Genomic DNA, 12,277 nt, shown 5'->3' on the forward strand with positions numbered 1-12,277 from the left:
AAAGTGGACGATGTAGCCAGAATTCCTTGCAAATAACAGGATGGGGGTAACTAGCAAAAGACACCTAAGATCCCACTAGATGGAGGTCCCTGTGATATCTCAGTGCCTACACGGGCTAGGGTACTCTGGAAAGGTTACATAAAGTATAGGTACCACAAATACTATCTCCAAATAAAAGCAAGCCACGAAAATCATAGAAAAGAAATTCATTTAGCAGAAAGGCAATATTCCTTCCCATGAATGCCGTCCAACCACGCTTCCTGTTGATCTTTCAGTATGGAGATACTGACCCAAAGATGCAGTACATCTAGAACAGTGATTCTTACCCAGACAAAAGGGCATTTTTCCCATGGAGATCCAGAACTGAATTAACTAGGGACTTGATCACATTCTGACCAAAAATCCAGATCCCTGTTATTTGGAGTAGAGGGACTCAGAAATAAAACACACACGCGCGCATATACGTATATCCTTATTTTTTAAAATTTGCTTGTTTAAATTTTTTTAATGTTTGTTTTTGAGAGAGAGAGAGCGAGCAGGGGAAGGGCAGAGAGAGGGAGGGAGACACAGAATCCGAAGCAGGCTCCAGGCTCCGAGCCATCAGCACAGAGCCCGACGCAGGGCTCGAACTCACAAACCGCGAGATCATGACCTGAGCCAAAGTCAGACGCTTAACCGACTGAGCCACCCAGGCGCCCCAGATTTGTTCTTATTGTTTAATTTTTTTTTCAACATTTATTTATTTTTGGGACAGAGAGAGACAGAGCATGAACGGGGGAGGGGCAGAGAGAGAGGGAGACACAGAATCGGAAACAGGCTCCAGGCTCCGAGCCATCAGCCCAGAGCCTGACGCGGGGCTCGAACTCACGGACCGCGAGATCGTGACCTGGCTGAAGTTGGACGCTTAACCGACTGCACCACCCAGGCGCCCCATGTTCTTATTGTTTAAATGGAAGCTTAGACCATTGATTGTTTTCAGCCAACCCTGATATGTATATTCTGATATGTATATTCTGGGCTATACACTTCCCTACAAAGACGGCTTGAGCTTACTATTCCAAAAGATTTATTTCTGATAATGCTTCTTCTCCTTAGTTTCTACTTTGTCTGATACCCGTACAGCGTTACCAATTTTCTTTTAATTAGTGTCACATTATGGCTTCTTCCTGTGCTTTTATTTACAGTCGTTGGGTGTCCATACACTTCACGTTTGTCTCTAGTAAACAGCGTATGATATTGGTGTTTTACCTCTAATAGCCTTTATCTTTTAACTGGACTTAGTCCATTTACATCTAATATAAACCCTGATATATTCAGGGGTTCACATCTACCACCTTGCTGTTTGTTTTCTATTTGTCACACTTTCTCCGTATTCCATCTTCTCTCCCTGAGTTTTCTTTCTTGACTTATTTGGAATCAACCAAACATTTTACCATTATTCTATTTCTATGACAGCTGGTTGGTAGTTATAGAATTTTTTATTAGGCTTTTAATGGTAACCCTAAAACTTACAAGATGCACCCGTGACTTTGAAATGTCAAATGTTAGTCACTTTTATGACTTTCTAGGCAATTCAAAAACATTAGAATACTTTAACTCCATTTACCCCCTTCCCAAATTTCATGGTATGGTTTCCCTGTTTTTTTTTTTTATTCTACATATACTTAAACCCCCACAAAACATACTATTATTACTTTAAATGGTTTGTATTCATTTATATTTCTGTTCTCAATTGTTCATTTCCTCCTGAGTTTCCACTCTCCAGACGGGGTCACCTTCCTTCTATCTGAAGAACTCCCTTTAGCACAGTTCAAGTAGCAAAGAATTCTAAAGTTTTTGTTTGCCTGAAAATACCTTATTTCACCTTCACACTTGAAGGCTCTTTTCCTTCATGGGGAATTCTACTCTAATAGTTATTTTCTTTCAAGACGTTAAGCAGGTCATTTCGTTATCTTCTGATGACAATTTACAGTCACCTGATTTTTGCTCCTTTGAAGATAATGTGTGTTTTCTCTCTGACTTATTTTAAGACTTTCTTCTACTATAATGGGTTAATGTGTATTTATTCTATTTGGGGTTTTCAGGGCTGCATCAATTTGTGGCTTGATCCCTACAGAGCAGTAACTTTTTTCAGAAGTTCTGGGAAATTCTCGGCTACTAACTCTTCAAATCATATTTGTACTCTATGCCCATTTCTTTTCCTTTAGGACTCCAATTACACATACTTCGGACTTTTTTACCTTATACCATATATCCTTTATTCTATTTTCTGTGTTTCCCCCCTCTATAATTTAGCCAGCATAGTTTTATACTCTTTTCTGTTATTTCTTTTTTTTTTTATTTTTTTTAATGTTTATTTATTTTTGAGACAGAGAGAGACAGAGCATGAACGGGGGAGGGGCAGAGAGAGATGGAGACACAGAATCGGAAGCAGGCTCCAGGCTCTGAGCCATCAGCCCAGAGCCCAACGCGGGGCTCGAACTCCCAGACCGCAAGATCGTGACCTGAGCCGAAGTCGGACGTTCAACCGACTGAACCACCCAGGCGCCCCTCTTTTCTGTTATTTCTAATCTGTGGTTATGTTCACAATTTTAGTTATCATATGTTTCTGTTCTCAAATTTCCATTTGATGCTATTTCATGGATCCCAGTTCTCTGGTAAGATCCTGTATTTTGTCATCTATTCGTACCAAACACATTTATTACAGCGTTTTTGTTTTGTCGTGTTTTTCAACACATAGATCCAACAGCTCCGGTACCTGTTTCTATTCTGTTTTTCATCTTGATCCTGTCTCATGGTAAGACTGGTAATTTTATTACATTATGGGCATGATCTATGAAAATCCATGTAATCTCCAGGGTATTTTAGGGTCTTTTTTAAAGCTTCTTGGAGGCAGGTGGAATAGTGACAAATTTTATCACTCAAATTGGGGTTGAGCTCATTCAAGACTAAGTTTTAGTCTTAGCAACATCTAGTCTAATTAGAACTGGTTTTTCCCCTTACTTTTAGGGTACAGTTCTTCAGGGATACCAGCTTATCACTGAGGTGTCTACCAGGGCTTTGAACCCCAATTTTTATGTCCCAGGACCATGAGACTGTCAATAAATCTGCTTACCGTCTCAGCCTCTTTGTAACTGCCTTCTGCTTGGCTTTTCTACCTCTCATTGATCAGTGAATGCCTGGATGAAAAATAGGGCTCAGATAAAGTCACTTTTCTGCATATTGCTTCCTTTAGGGATCTTAGAATCTCAAGTTCTGAGTCCATGACTATGTTTACTTCTCAATTTCTGCTTCCCTATTGCCCATTGCTGAGCTGTTAATACCTGCGATAGTTTATATTAGTCCAAAGTGAAGTGAGACAAATAAGAGATAAACAGTGGATTTTCAAAAAGCTGAGTGAATTCAATTTAAAGGCAGGTTTTTTAAATCTAAGAGTATGTCCTGCTTTTAGATGCTAAAATGAAAAGACCCTGATTGTAATTCTTTTTTGAAAAGGCTGTGATGGTAGACCATAGCTGCATTCTGTTTGCTCGTTGTTGTTTTTGTCCTTATTTAATGAAATAAAAAATTGACAACCTATATCAATTCCAAATATGCTTCTTGTGAAATTTTACAAGTGTCTGAAATTCAAAAGTCTGAGAACCAGATTCTGAATCCTGGCCTACAGATCTACCTCCTTCTTCAATACTGGCCCGTTCTGTTTTCTCCTTTCTCTATTGTTCTCCAAGCATAAAAGCCTCTTTTCATTTCCTGCTCCAGCATTTTTACACATGCTGCTCCCACCCTTTGAATATTTTGTTCCATATCCCTCCCCTATAAGAACCACGGGGGCAGACTTTGTGTTAGTGTCCTTCACAATTGTTAAACTCTTGCGTACGTCAAGATATAAAAAGGGTCTGGGCAGAAGATATTTGCAAATGACACATCAATGAAAGGGTGAACATCCAAAACATATAAAAACTTACACAACACTACACCAATAAAACCCAAATAATCCAGTTAAAAATGGGCAGAAGACACGAACAGACATTTCTTCATAGAAGACATCCAGATGGCCAACGGACACGTGGAAAGACGTTCAACATCGCTCATCATCAGGGAAATGCAAATCAAAACCACAATAGATACCACCTCACACCTTTCAGAATGTCTAAAATCAACAACACAGGAAACAACAAGTGTTGGCAAGAATGTGGAGAAAAAGGAACACTTGTGCACTGTTGGTGGGAATGCAAACTGGTACAGCCGCTGTGGAAAACAGTGTGGAGGCTCCTCAAAAAATTGTAAAAAATGTAAAATAGAACTACCATAGTATCTGGTAATTCCATGCTGGGTATTTACCCAAAGAAATGAAAATACTAATACTAATTTGAAAAGGTACATATGCACCCCTATGTTTACTGCAGTATTTACAATAGCCAAATTATGGAAGCAGCCCAAGTGTCCACTGAGGGATGAACAGATAAAGAAGATTTGGCGCACACACACACACACACACACACACACACACACACACACACTGGAATAGTACTCATCCATCGAGAAGAATGAGATTTTTCCCATTTGGAACAGCAGGGATGGATCTAGAGGGTATGATGTTAAGTGAAATAAGTCAGTCAGAGAAAGACAAATACCATTTAAGAAACAAACCAAAACCCAGACTCTTAACTATAGAGGTGACCACCAGAGGTGGATGGGGGTTGGGGGAAATAAGTCAAGGCGATTAAGAACACACTTACCATGATGAGCACTAAGTAATGTACAGAATTGCTGAGTCCCTATACTGTACCTCTAAACTAATACAACTATATGTTAGCTAACTGGAATTTAAATAGATACGCAGACAGATAAATTTTTAAAAGGGTCTGGTGCTTGGAGACAGAAAGATCAGTGGAGGATTATAGAGTGGAAAGATTTCTGAAGCGTTGAGAAATCTGTGTACTGATCCTACCTTTCACTCTGCCCCACCAAGAAAAAGAAGGGATGAGGCCTTCAATCTGCTAACCCCAAACCAAGGGGGAGAAATGTTACGGACAGCACTTACAGAGTTCAGTCTGTACCTCCGGCCGTTGGTTGGTGGCTAATCCATACCTGAGAAATTTAAGGGCAGAGAGACTGGATGCAGCACCTGTGTACGGAGAGTAGCTGTTGCCGCACCGGCTCACTGAGCTTCGAGAGTTCATTTAGCGAAGTTGGCAAGACGGTTTCTGGTGAGCCAGACGCGGGCCACGTGCGACACAGGCAGCATGGCGCTGTCTCAGGAACCTACCAAGATGGCCGCCAAGGGGTGAGGATAGACATCAACAGGAAGAAGCCTGGAGGGTGCCCAGCTGTCCAAGAGCCGAAGAAGGAGCAGTATTAGCAAGACGGGGTTTTGAACACACATCTGGAGGGAACTGCTGCCAAGACAGGCCAAGGGACTGGAGGCAAAGGGGACACGGCGTCTCAGAGAAATCCATCCAAGAGTTCACAACAGAAGCAGCCAGCTTCAAACACCTGCCGAAGCAGAGAGCACCGAGGCTCGCTCGCTACAGTCAAGGCAGACCTCTCCTCTCCTGTTGCTGTCCTCATCCCAAATTTCCTTTCCTGGAAGGTGCAGAAAAGACAGAAGAAACTCGGCCACCTCCCTTCCTTATCTGACGCATTCAATGATCAGCTGGCCCCAGTTAGGAGAGAGAAGATGCAAATCCACACACACGGAGATAGATCAATTACCAAAATTATATTCCCAAGTCAAGGTTATTTTTTAATTAATAGAATAATCAATGAACATGTGAGCATTTTGGTTGTATGACAATAGAATTAAAGTGGTCATTCATGGTCGTTAATATATTCCTCCAATTGTTTTTAACAAATAAAAGTACATACTTTAAAAAAAAAAAAAGGACAGGGGCACCTGGGTGGCTCAGTTGGTTAAGTGTCTGACTTCGGCTCAGGTCATGATCTCATGGCTCATGAGTTCCAGCCCCGCGTCGGGCTCTGTGCTGACAGCTTGGAGCCTGGAACCTGCTTCGGATTCTGTGTCTCCCACTCTCTCTGCCCTTCCCCTGCTCTCTCTCTCTCAAAAATAAATAAACATTTAAAAAAAATTTTTAAAAAAAGGACAGACACAAATAACCCCCAGTCCTTTCCCATCCAAACCCCACCACTGAATGCAAATTATTCAGACCCCCAGATTTGGAGGCCACAGAGTGGAGCCAAAGTCCTACCTTCCACACATCAGACTCTAGGCTGGAAACTTCTCCCCCAGGTGACTGAACGGCAGTGGGAAAAATCTTATCCCACACATGAGAAGTCCCTCCCTGACCCCTGCCCACAGGCCTACGGCCCTCCTACTGCAGACCTCACCGGCATCAATACGCGCCAAACAGCACAAACCCTACCATCCCTGCACAGTGCACGACGCACTCAGAGTAACAGAGCCTTCGTTTCCTCCCCACATCAACAGCACAGGGGGTGTAGGTACGCCAATCTGTCTGTGCAAGACTAATCCCTAGATTTCAGTTCTGCAACCATGCACTTAGGGTCAATGCTCTGAGCGGGAACTCAGCCTGGGGGCAGTGACACCGACAGTGCCTCCAATAGCCTTCCCCTGCTGTCCGACAGTGGACTAAGCATCCTCCTTCTCCAAGGCCACATCACAATCTCTCAATTGCCCCGCTGTGTGCTGTCTCAAGAAAACTGCAGGACGTATGTGGTCACTCTTTAATATCCCATAAAACAGCAACATCAACGAAACCCTGCTTGAGCCAGACACAGGATGCTCTCTCCCTGCATTTCTGATCTACACTTTGACACTATTCAGGGAACGTCAAGTTACCCTTCTGCCTGACAATATCCCAAATTTGACGATGGCTGCCATAATCCTGGAGCCTTCCTTTGGTCTAGGACCAAGACATCAGGTTCCATCAACTTGGGGCTCTGTCTTCTCTGAGAGCCGAGGTGAATTCTTGGCTGGGACTTAAACTGCCCTATGAAGGGTTACCTCAAATTGTCTCAGACACAGTGATGACCATGGGCTTCTTACAAACTTAATGTGTTTTTTTTTAAGAAGCCAATCTTATATTTTAACACGTTATTTAATATAAGCATACGTACGGTGTGAAAACAGAACTCGCTTTACCTTTTTAATGGATGGGATGCTCAGAGAAAGTGAACAAGAAATGAATTAAAAGTGAAATAACTCAAGGGTGGCACCCAAAATACTCGAGCCATTATCCCTAATCTTGACAATGTGGGGCCAGTAACTTAACACGCCAGGCCTTCCCTCCTGCAAAGCTTAAAGCGCCTAGTGCCCCAGGCTCCTTTGAGCTGGGGGTCTCACGTGGATGGACTATGGCCACACTCGTGAATATGGGACCATTACTATTTAACTATGGTAACTTGAGGATAACTAATATTTACACACAGCAGATGTCACATCACCATCATAGTACCTTCCGAGGCCGGAAGCCGAGCTGTCTCGCCAGCCCCACCCTTCAAAGACCCTGACATCCCACAACCAGCCCCCACTTACCTCCCCGTCAGACACCTCCGCAGAGAGTATGATGCCCCTCCCCCACAAGTCCGGGAGCAGTCACTCCAGCTGCCCCAAGCATCCCAGTTGGTGTCTTTGTCTTCCTCGGCCTGAGCATTTCTTGAGGTCTAGAACGTGAAAAAGAAAACACGATACACTGTAGACAAATATGCTAGAAATATTCCAAAGCTTCCCCAGTTTTCCCAGAGTCTTATTCTAAGCTGTTCACAGAGACCAAAGTTGCCTAAAGATGCTTTGCCTTGATGACTACATTAACACACACACACACACACACACACACACACACACACACGATAGTTTTATATGGAAACTAGTGGCATGTGAGTATTTTTCCACCTTATGAAGGTTTGGTCCAGGCAGCTTCTAAGCTCAGTTTTATTTTTTTTAACGTTTGTTTATTTTTAAAGAGAGAGAGAAAGTGTGCACGCACATGCACGCATGAGCAGGGCAGGGGCAGAGAGAGGGAGAGAGAGAGAATCTCAAGCAGCCTCCACACTCAGTACAGAGCCTGATGCAGGTCTCAATCCCATGACCGTGGGATCACGACCTGAGCTGTCATCAAGGGTCGGATGCTCCACCAACTGAGCTACCCAGGTGCCCCTCTAAGCTCAGTTTTAAGTCTGAAATTTTATCATTCCAAAATTTAAATAGATTAAATCATGTTTTATAACCTACACAGCAGGGTCACACCTTGCACCTAACACTTTCTCACCACTGAAATTCTGAGTTGCCTATCCATCAGACAGACGGGCACCAGCTCCAAGGAAATGCTTCTGCACAAGGATTCGTGGACTCTCTATCCTGAAAAGGGCTCCATCCCAAGAAAACAAAGTAAACAAAGCCTTGGGGATCCAAGAAAACAGAGAAGGGCCCATTATGAATACATTTTGGTTTAATTAGTCTTCTGGAATTGCCATCATTGACTTATATTGGAATACTCTGGAGAAAAGAGGAGAGTTATAAGTTAAAAATATATAGACATACGTAAGTGTAGCTGTGAAAAGAAATGATGTGCAATGCTTACATAAAGTTACAAAACTTTACTAAAGGGCCTACGGTAGGCTCCACAGAATAAGCGGAGAAATGTATCATAGTCCTAAATGGATAAACTTGGTACTGTGAAATGTTAATTCTCTCCAAATTAATCTATAAATGTATAACAACTCCAATCAAAATCCCCAAGAGAACCTTCTTGGAACCCACCAAAATGATTCCAAAGTTCATCTAGTGGAATAAATGTCTATACGAGCCAAGACAAAAACTGTAAAAGAAGGGAAATTGGAGGGAAATTGCCTCAATTAAGAGTAGAGAACTGGCATAGTAATAAGCATTTGAAATCTATTAAATTAAAAAAAGGGTTGGGCGGGGGGGTGAGGGAGTCCAGAAGCAGACTCAAGTAGAAGGACATAGGATGGGACCACACGTCAACGTGAAGGTATTTAAAAACAAAACAAAAACCATAGATGACTCATTCACAAAATACCCAAAAATGACTTCCAGATATATGAGAAATTTTTATTAAAAACACTCAGACTATAAAATACTAGAAATATTATAGATTAACAGTCGTATAGACTTGACGTAGGCAAGACCATCCTAGATAGGTCAACAAAAGTAGAAACCACAAAGGAAAAGGCAGGAAGGTTTAATCACCCTAAAATGCGAACACACAAGGCCTTTCCTGTCTCTTCACCTTCAGATAAAGGTGCATGTATGTGAGCACGCCCACAAAATGCATAAAGTACAAGTATACGGGCTGCAAGAAAGACAGTCACCTGCCTCTGAGAATGGAGAATGTGGGGCTAGGAGCCAATGCTGTTCACGGAAGACACAGAAGGGATGCTGACTGAATGTCTTCTATCCCCTACACCCTCATAAAAGATCTGAAGCCAATATGACAAAACCTTACATCTGATGAAACCACGTAGTGTTATAACAGATATTAGCTGTATCTGAACTTGCAATTTTTTTTTTGAAATACCTTTTAAAAAAAATTTTTTTTTAATGGAGGGGGTAAAAGATAATCCTTAGAGCACAGTATAAGTCTCTGTCAGTCTTCATACAGGTAACCAGGTACCTGCATTGAGAAAGAAGCAAGTTAATTAAAATGTTCGCCGTGGCTACTTCCGGGATCAAGGACTCTGGAGGATTTTATCCTCTTTTGTTTTTATTTCTCTGCATTTTGCAAACAAAAAAACAAAAAACAAAAAAAAAATTTTTTTTAAAGCAAACACTTTCAAACTTGAATTAAATGCAGGCAGTCAAACGAACAAAGAACACATCCTGCTGACAGGCAGAAAAGTTCAAGTCAGGGGGAATTTAACAGGGAAGCCCTAAGTCACAGTCAATGAACACTTATGAAGGCAACCCTAACGCTAATAAACCACAGTGTACAGCTGAACGAGACACTGCCCAGGCTTCCTCAAGCCCTTAGGCCACATGACCTCATCCAACCAGAAAAAAAATTTTTTTAAATTAAGAGGGGGATCTGTAGAAAGGACTTTCAAAACTGAAATGAAATAATGAAGCAAGGTGGGGGGAGGGGTTCCCAATAACTTCCACCCAAGACTCACCAGTCAGTGGATTTCATGGCTTTCTGCCAAGCTACCTATTTATAGCACAGCAAGAAGGCCTACTAGAGGCAATATTTCAGGAACAGTCAAGTGAAAGGAAAGGATATATATCTGGCAACTGATCAAATCTGTCATCACGAATAAGGGCTAATTAAACCCATACTATTTACTGTTCTAATTAGATCACTGTTCAGTTCAATTTTCTACACTAAACGTCACCAAATGGAGCTGTGTCCTGTCTGTAACATAACATAAAATAAAGTTTTAATTCATAAAAAACACAGTCAGTTTAATGCATTCATCTGGACGTTTAGGTTGGTGAGTCCAAACCATTTAGGCAAGCGTTTAAAATACACACAGCTGAAATTGATTTTTCATTTTGTCACTCGATCTACCGATAGGTTGAATGTGAGAAGTTGAAAAACATCATCATATATATTTTTAAATGAAAGTTGAGAGTTCTTTGCAATATTGTTTTAATTTGTTTTTATTCCCACCATCCCATCTGTTCAGTTTATAGTTAGAGTCCGGTTTGTTTCCATAACTTCTCCACCTTTACTTACAAGAAAAAAAAAGTCTGGATTCTAGAATAACTAAAATAGACATGTTATAAATGCAGGCATTTGGTTTCTCTGGTTGGGTAAGAGATTTTCCCCCTAAGAAAACAGAAAATCACATGTCAAGAGGGGTCCTTGAGTTTTTCTCCTGTCCTTGACTGTGAAGATGAAGTTGGGATTTTGCTCTGAAACCCCAGCGCCCAGCCGGCTAGCCAGTCTTCCCTGTTCTGACCCAGACAGCAGCAAGAGCATCCCTATTTCTACCTGGATCCCGCTGCTCCTCAGTGATGCTGGGAGCAAGAAGACAGCACAAACGTTCGGAAAAAAGCCCTGTTGTGGCAGGACAAAGGCCACCTGGGTCCTTCCTGGACATTTATGTCCGTGTGTTTGTCCTCACAGCAACACCGAACCTCTTTCCTGGACCCCATGGCCTCCCAGAGCAGGGGACAGCGGGCCCCCACCCACCTCCACACAACAGCCCTCCCCAAGTGTTCTCAAGCCATCTCGTGCCTTCAACCACCCCAGCTCTTCCGCCGATGTTTTCTCTGCACACACTTACGTTTGTACATTTTCAGTCTTAAAATGCAGAGTCCAGAATACAGCACTGTATCTGAAAATAACACAGACTAAGCACTGCCCCACTCTCCAGCTTTCTTCCAGTAAAATCTGAGTTCGTTCCTTCCTTCCTTCCTTCCTTTCTTCCTTCTTCTTCCTTCCTTCCCTCCCCTCTTCCTTCATTTCTTCCCTCCCTCCCTTCCTCCTTCCTTCCCTCCTCTTTCCTTCTTCTTCCTTCCTTTCCTTCCTTCCTTCCTTCCTTCCCTCCCCTCTTCCTTCATTTCTTCCCTCCCTCCCTTCCTCCTTCCTTCCCTCCTCTTTCCTTCTTTTTCCTTCCTTTCCTCCCTTCATTCCTTCCTTCCTTTCTTCCTTCTTCTTCCTTCCTTCCCTCCCTCCTTCCTTCCTTCTTCAGTCACACTGCTTCTTGGATCTCATCAAAGAGGCCGTATCACATAATGGTTAAAAGCTGTGCAATCTTGGACCTGTTTCTTAACCCTTGTAAAACTCATCTATAAAACGGAGATGATAACCTTCACCCCAGCAAGATTTAAATAAAATAACACACATATAACGAACCACACATCATCTCAATAAACGTAATAAGTGAACGTCTTGATACGCGTAAGCTGTTATCCTGCAAAAGCACATCTTTTTCAAAGCAGCCACAGCAGGGCCAGCTCTCCCCCGTTTTTACTCCTGCAAGCCTTAACGTTAATCACTGCTGAATTTCCCTCTTGTTGCTTTTGGCCCAGAACACCGGCCTGTTGAGATCTGTTGGAATCCTGATCCTGTCACCCGTCTCTGAGCCATTTCGCTCAGCTTCGCAGCTTCCCTGTTCCGCCCAAGTCCCCGATAAATGTGCTGGCCATAGCTTCCTAATCTTACAGAATTCCACTAATGCATATTTCTGCCTTTTTTTTTTTTTAAACAGTAAGCAGACCATAATGCCAAGTAAGCGGCCAAACTAATCAGCCTTGGAATCTGTGAACACAGTTTAATGTTACAGTGAAAATACGAAATAATACCAATCGCCATGATCAAATATTAGGAGGCGG

General features: G+C 42.4%; 1 protein-coding gene across 5 annotated transcripts in view; it reads right to left on the minus strand.

The window, feature by feature from the left end:
- The window catches only part of ADAMTSL3 (ADAMTS like 3), a 350,744-nt gene that overhangs the window by 236,095 nt on the left and 102,372 nt on the right, over positions 1 to 12,277 (minus strand). For all 5 annotated transcript variants that reach the window (XM_053223471.1, XM_053223476.1, XM_027068223.2 and 2 more), the window contains one exon: positions 7,517 to 7,644. In XM_053223471.1, coding sequence (XP_053079446.1) covers positions 7,517 to 7,644 — 128 coding nt within the window. The remainder of the gene's footprint in view (positions 1 to 7,516; positions 7,645 to 12,277) is intronic.

This window comes from Acinonyx jubatus, chromosome B3 (assembly GCF_027475565.1).
Source record: "Acinonyx jubatus isolate Ajub_Pintada_27869175 chromosome B3, VMU_Ajub_asm_v1.0, whole genome shotgun sequence".
Lineage (NCBI taxonomy): Eukaryota > Metazoa > Chordata > Mammalia > Carnivora > Felidae > Acinonyx > Acinonyx jubatus.